At 39.5% G+C, this 7,033-nt stretch overlaps 1 protein-coding gene across 1 annotated transcript; it reads right to left on the bottom strand.

Moving 5' to 3' along the window:
• Nucleotides 1-1,943: 1,943 nt before the first annotated feature.
• dnajc12 (DnaJ (Hsp40) homolog, subfamily C, member 12) lies at nucleotides 1,944-7,022 on the bottom strand. Its single transcript, XM_080740368.1, has 5 exons — nucleotides 6,854-7,022; nucleotides 5,214-5,292; nucleotides 4,761-4,900; nucleotides 4,521-4,665; nucleotides 1,944-4,230 (listed from the first exon to the last, which is right to left on the bottom strand). Exons 1-5 carry the CDS (start codon nucleotides 6,929-6,931, stop codon nucleotides 4,148-4,150), a joined length of 525 nt encoding a protein of 174 aa, XP_080596494.1. The 5' UTR covers nucleotides 6,932-7,022; the 3' UTR covers nucleotides 1,944-4,147.
• Nucleotides 7,023-7,033: the final 11 nt, after the last annotated feature.

Here is a 7,033-nt window from a genome sequence, read left to right as displayed (position 1 = left end):
ATTCGCTTGTCCTGAGATGAACCCATATATTCGGACATGATCTGAGTGACAGGCGATTGTCCACTCACGGCTCAGACGGTGGCCATGCCGGCCAATGAAATTGAGCGCAGGATTTGGAACAGCGCCAGACTGTTGCTGATCCTGTCTGGTTTTCAGAGCGGATAAGGAAATGGTGTATGCATGTAGCTGTGTGTGTGCGTGTGCAAAATACCGGATACAGTAGGTGGGTTCTAGACCGGATCAGAGCAATACTCCCTAAATAGAAAGGCACTGCGGAAAGCCTGGTGACGCGAGGTCACGACAGAACAGGTGCTAGGCGCGCCTGCGCAGCCACGTTAAAGGGGTAGTTCACCCCCAAAATGACTTTTTATCTGGTGTAAACCAGATCATTAAAGAGATCATTTTCTGGCAGACATTCAGGCGACCTAGGCGACCTATTTGCCGATTGGCTGTCCAATGTCACATGGTAACCGAGCTAGTTTCATGATTGGAAGCGGCCCTCCAAACGATGGGATGGGGGGTACTGCATTAGGGCCAATAGCAGGGGACTTTCCCGCTCCTCCAGGCTATGGAATCCTAGACTGGTGTAATGAAATATTTTGTCCAGCAGGGAGCACCATTCCTTCACACTTCACAGGTCAGGCCCTAGAACTCTATGGTCAGGCCCTGTGGTCACACATTTCTGGACACCAATATCTGTGTAACATCCATGCATTTATACAACTGCGAGTCTGCCGCTGCGTGCTTGATTTGGCTGTACTTGTTCATCAGGAAACATGCTCCCTCGTCGATTGGATTTTACAAAACAGACCCGCGTCGTCACATTGAATCCTGTTTAAGAAGAGCTTAAACACAACTTTCTAATGTTACATTGATGACGTGAGGAACGCTAAAGTCGTCTTGGTTACATAGTAGGCTATGCGAAAATAACAAAGCTCAGAGTCGCAAATTCAATGATCGCTGCATCAGCACACACAAAACACGGGCGTGAGAGAAGTAAATGAATGAAATGGACATCACGTTTAGCCGATTCAACGATTCCAAAAGTCATACGATTGGAAGTTATTGCTACATGCAGCTACATGCGTCTCATGCTGGTTTTGTTAGGCAATAGCCAGGGTCCAGGGAGTGCACAGAATTTTAGAGAGGCATGGGCTGACATTTCTAAAAGGGCCTTTTCATACGGATAAAAGTTAAGGGCTCAAGCCCCTTTTGCTGTATGTGCGCACGTGCCTGGCGACCAGCGCGTCACATTACAGACTTATCATTTCAATCCGTTTCTTTGCAAAAACACATTTCTTTTAGAAAACATTTGTATTCTTGTTTCTCCCAGTGTTATGGTTTTTAATGTGTAAATATAGCACTTTATTATGGGGAAAAACGTGTGTAGGCCTATTTTCCTTTTTTAAATCGCTAAAATAGCGCATTTTTGAACACATTTCCTTAACGGTTAATTAACTGATAAGGCCTGACGGTTATCGGTTAAGAAAAAATCTCCATTTGGCCATCCCTAGACATATAGCCTACAGTAAGTTAGAATATTATGAAATATACATGAGAAAGAACACCAACACTAACTTCAACACACCAATACACCAGATTTTAAATTGACTGTGTGTCGATTCTTGTTTTCTATTGATTAGTCACGCCATGGTCCATGGAGACTAGAGTTCAATAATATTTTTTGTTTTTTGTCGCATTCCTAAGACAAAAATGTGATAACAATAAATTTACCCCCATTCGTTCAATCAATGGGGATAAATTTAATCGAATACATTTTTTTTCTTAGGAATGTGACAAAAACCAAAAAATATTATTGAACTCTACTCTCCATGGCATGAGTAATCAATAGAAAAAAAGTCATTTTGGGGGTGAACTACTCCTTTAATATCCCATTCACACAAAAAAGAGACAAGATACATTAATGTACTGTTGCAAACTGACATCTGCTGTTAACCTTTATTTTTTTAGGCAAAGATTTGCCTGGAAGTTTTTATTTTTTTAACTGAGACTTGTACAATTTAAAAGCAAATATAGGAATACAAAAGATAAAACGTATTACTTCTTCAATTTGACAACATTAAAGTCAGATAAATATAGGCTATATTTCTTATAAAATGAATCATCCAAAAAGAAAAGCATCCACTGTATTGTAATGGAATAAGACTGGAATGTGTGTGTGTGTGTGTGTGTGTGTGTGTGTGTGTGTGTGTGTGTGCGCGCGCGCGTGTGTGTGTGTGTGTGTGTGTGTGTGTGTGTGTGTAAAAAGTTGCCTCATCTGCAATTTATGTAATTGATGTTTTATTTTTTTCTAGGTAGATATTTGAATGAGTTCTGAGATTTATATAGGTGACAATAAACATCGGTTGTCCATCTGGTTCTCTGTTCAACAACAAGGAAGCTATTTCTTATTATAATATATGATAAACAAACATACAGGATGTGATTGACACTTGTGTAAGTTAATCCTTACATAGTGTCCAACTATAATGTTTAACAAATATTGCACGTATAAGTTGACTATAGGCTATAGCATATACATGTTTAGACACAATTTAATATTGGGTGCGTTCAGAAATGTGCAACCCGAATGCACTCACGTATTAGTTTGTATTGGCCAGTGCTGTATTTCCGAACGCACCCTTTAAGATGTATACTACAACAAAACACTTTGGTCACTTCTGCCACTGTTACTGTATACTGATGTATCATAGCTTTTAGCTACAGAAGGTTGGACACAAACTTTGACACAAATTTTGACCTGAAAGTAAAAATTCTAATTCTCCCCAGAGCAAGCAGACAGGTTCCATTAGCTCAGTCATTATAATTTCAGCACTTGCGTAGCCAGGAGACCCAGGTTCAAATCCAGGGTAGAACAGGAAAGTTAGGCTCTAACTAGTCTTGCGTGGCCAGACTCCCACAATTTGCAAATGCTCCCGTCATACGGTCTGGAGCAACGGAAGTCTGATTATGAGTAGGATGTGACGCACCCACTCTCTTGGTGCAGTAGCGGTAACAAGTCTTACTGGAAGCGTTATGTCTTCTTTCAATATATTTTGGGGCATTATTTGTCTTTCTCTGGTGTTGTTGGTGTTACTTCCATAATGTTTTCAAATGTTATCTTAAACTATACACACATAACAATATGCCGCTCGAATGACTCTATAGCCCCTTTTCGACTGCAGTTTTAGCACCACACCGCACCACATAAAATATCTACATTTTCCATTACACAAAAGTACCCCTATAGGTAAGAAACAAATTTACCCTTTTATCTGTGATTATAATACAATATAAATTTGTATTACAACAATCCTAATTATAATGTACTATAATGGATTATAAGTGTGATTATAATACATTGTTAAGTATTAATGTATTACTATGATAATTATAATACACTATAATAGATTATAATAGTGGTTATAACACAATAGAATCTAGTATCATGTATTACAACTATATCCTGGTGGTCTAAATGAAAAGTCAGTGAGTGATCAGTCATTATGATGTGTTTGGCCCTGTTTGGCCTAGCTCAGACCTACTCTAGAGTGGATACTTTTTAGTACCCTGTTTAGTACCACTTTCACACCACTCTACCCTGGTCCTTGTAGTGGAAAACCTAGCACAAGTGGGCGGTGTGGTGTGGAGTGGTGTGGAGTTGGGCCAGTGGAAAAGGGGCTTCTGTGCTAGTGCGCGTATGTTATGTTTCCAATGGGACTACAGTTCTGTAAAGCAGTGACTACTTCCATTACTCGCCTTTCGGGAGGTGTAGTTCCAGACTATATAGCAGAGTTCCCCAATTAGTTTTCCCCAAGGGCCGAATTATGTCTAGGATACCAAGCCGAGAACATTGCGAGGGGGGGTGGGGGCCAAACAGTTGCCTCCCACAGGCCGCAAATGGCCCACGGGCCGCCATTGGGGAACCCTTCTAATATAGCATTCGTAGATAATGGGAGATTGTGGAATAGTTGTCTGGCTATGAAAGACTAGGCTCTAACTGACCGTTTAGCCAACTATTTCCACTTTACATGAGAAAGAAATTCAGTCCACATACAATCAAACCACTTTCACATTCACGACAGAGTATGTGATAACATGGAAATGGACAACACTAATACATTTATCTAAAGGAATGTTGTTACATTTAGATTTCATAATTTCTGAACTTCTGCAGTAGACTGGATGGTGAGTCACCTGCCCAACGGAAGCGCCGGTGGCAGTAGTCACCTAGAATAATTCAAGGACAAAAGTTATCTCATTTATCAGGTGTACAGCATGGGTCAAAACATCTTAACAACTTGAACCCTAGCATCCCTAAACTGGGGGGAACATTAGCTGAAAATAGCCAATCTACAAGCGTTTTTTGAGCTTGTAGATCGGCTATTTTCAGGACCAAGCACAGAGCCAACCTCAGTCGTATTAGTTTATCAAGTTGACCTTTTCAGACTTTTTGGTTGAATCAATAATTATTTGTGTATTCATGAAAAGACTTTAAGGTTATTTTAAACAGTACTTACTTGAGGATGGCACTTCTTCATGTGAGGACTCTCCTTGTGTCTCCAGCGCAACATGAGAATCATCTGCTCCAGAGGTGGCAGAGTATTGTGCCTTCACCTCCTCCAACATAGGCTCCTTCTTAGTTCTCACAGCAAAGTGCATTGACTGAAAACCATTTACCAGATAAATTAATAGCAATAGCCAACAATGGCATACAATTACAGCTGGTGTATTTGCAACTGATTTACAAAGTCACTTACTGTTTTCACAGAATCATTCAAGGCTTGCCAGTCATGGAAAAGCATGGTAATTCCACTTCTTCTCCAAAGGTCATAGTTTTTTCTTTTACTTTCATTGCACAGAACCTCTTTGGCTTCTTGCAACTTTTGAAAATCTTCCACTGCAATGTTTTCACAAACATCAAAAGCATATGGATAGAAACATAGTGTTGTAATTTTTAAGGCATAATTGTGAACAATTTATCATTAACATGTTTGTTAATTAATTGTAGAAAACTGTGGAAAGACATTGGAAACTTTAGTCGTATGATTGAGCAGGTGACAACTTAACTGAAAAACATTGGGAACTTTAATCATATGATTGAGAGGGAGACAACTTTTTCTTTCTCTTTTTTACAGTATGAGTCACATGATTAATTTAACGGTCTACCATACAAAATCCCATCAGTTCATTATAGGAATTGAATATGTTACCTGCTCTTGGATTGTCTGGGTGTTTGTCTGGGTGACATGCCAAGGCTTGAATCTTATACTCGTTGACAATCTGTTCAGTCTGTAAGAAAAATAACTTTTTGTGTGCTATTGCTTATTGTGTAAGTCTGTGCATAGTTACAGGTCGGGAGGGATCCAAGTTCTGACTAAATTGTAACGTAACATTTAGCAGATTTTTTTCTATTAAATTGGTCAATAAGGTACACAGTATGAGAACCATTTATTTTGCACAAAAAATATTCCTTGGGCTAAAAACAGACCCCACAAAAAAGTGATGACTCTTCACTAAACCACAGTTTTGCGGTGTCCGTTTTTAGCCCAAGAAATGTTTTTCATGCAAAACAAATGCTTGCAATAGATTCAGACCATCAAAAAAACCTCGTTTGACCCCTCACATGCTACTTAAAGCAATTTATTTTTTGTATTCTTTTCCTGTATAGTGACGTCAAAGGGACAGTAAATATAAAAATGGCCATAACTTTTTTTTACCTCCTAGTTAGGTCTCTTGCAGGGACCTCTGTGAAGTTGGCACCCCATATGATGAAAACATAGGCCTATATAAAAATGGTGTCATTCTTTTGTGCTGTGTGTGTGTGTGCAGGCGGGCAGGCGGGCGGGCAGGCGGGGGGGGGGGGGGGGGTTCTGGCCCTGTTACAGATGTTGTCCAAAATCATGCAGATCGGTACACAGTATCTCTGTAGCCGTTAAATGGTATTTCTTACATTGATGCTCCTACATATTAGCATGCAAGCACCAGTTAAAGTTACTTTCCATCCCTCATATACTGTGTGCACAGTGCACATCCCATAATCCACACACTGCACATCATTTCGGAGCTCATATCTTTGAACGGGTAAGGGCTAGTATATATAAACACAATGATTTCAATGGCACAAATTAGAGCACATCCAGCACTAAAGAATGGGACAATTCTTTCCCGATTTGGAGACAAAATTGGGGGTGCAAGCCAGGCTCAGCAAAACTATAACTTAAAATATCTAAAAAAATATGCCAATTCAGCACAAATCCAGCACTAAAGAATGACACCATTTATATGTTTTCATCATATGGGGTGCCAAGCCAACCATAGAGCCAACTTCACAGAGGTATTGCAGGGTCGTTACTACTAGGAATAGCTAGTTAGCATTTGTTTTTAGGTTTTTTAGAATCCTTTTTTTCTTTACTGGTTATATTGTTTTTGTAGATTGATATTCATATTCATATACATTTGTCTATTGTTGTTGATGCTCTGAAATATTATCTTGTTTATTATAGTGATGTATGCTTATTGTAAATCGCTTTGGATTAAAAGCGTCTGCTAAATGCCTAAAGTTTAGGTCATGATCCTGGTCCAGAATATATTTGTTACAGTTTAGGCCCTAAACTGTAACAAATATATTCTGGACCAGGATCATGAGCGGCGGCGGTTACATAACATACACGTTGTTGATGACGTTTCATAGTGAATTCTGTCAGTTTTTATCAGTTTCAGCTTTTAAACTGTTATCATTTTGATCAGGACTCGTTTCAGGAGACAGAGAAAAATCTGCAAATACATGACGACATCCAGCAAAAACCATAAGCCACTTTTAATCTGGCAACTGAACTGGTATAACACTTACCGACGATAATTCATCACACCCTAATAAACCGTAGTAATCCTCCAAGTCCTCTGGTCTACAATTCAAAACGGCCTCCATAAAACATGCGAAACCGTTCGCAAATAGGACGGATTTCTAATGGATCCCTAAAGGATCACAGCTGCCTAGCGGCTGTTGTTCTGTTCAGCTGTTGCTGTGGCT

This window comes from Nannobrachium achirus (assembly GCF_963921795.1).
Source record: "Nannobrachium achirus genome assembly, chromosome: 13".
In the NCBI taxonomy this organism is placed as follows: Eukaryota; Metazoa; Chordata; class Actinopteri; order Myctophiformes; family Myctophidae; genus Nannobrachium; species Nannobrachium achirus.
The sequence above is the reverse complement of the archived record's forward strand: the minus strand, read 5'-3'. Positions and strand labels throughout refer to the sequence as shown.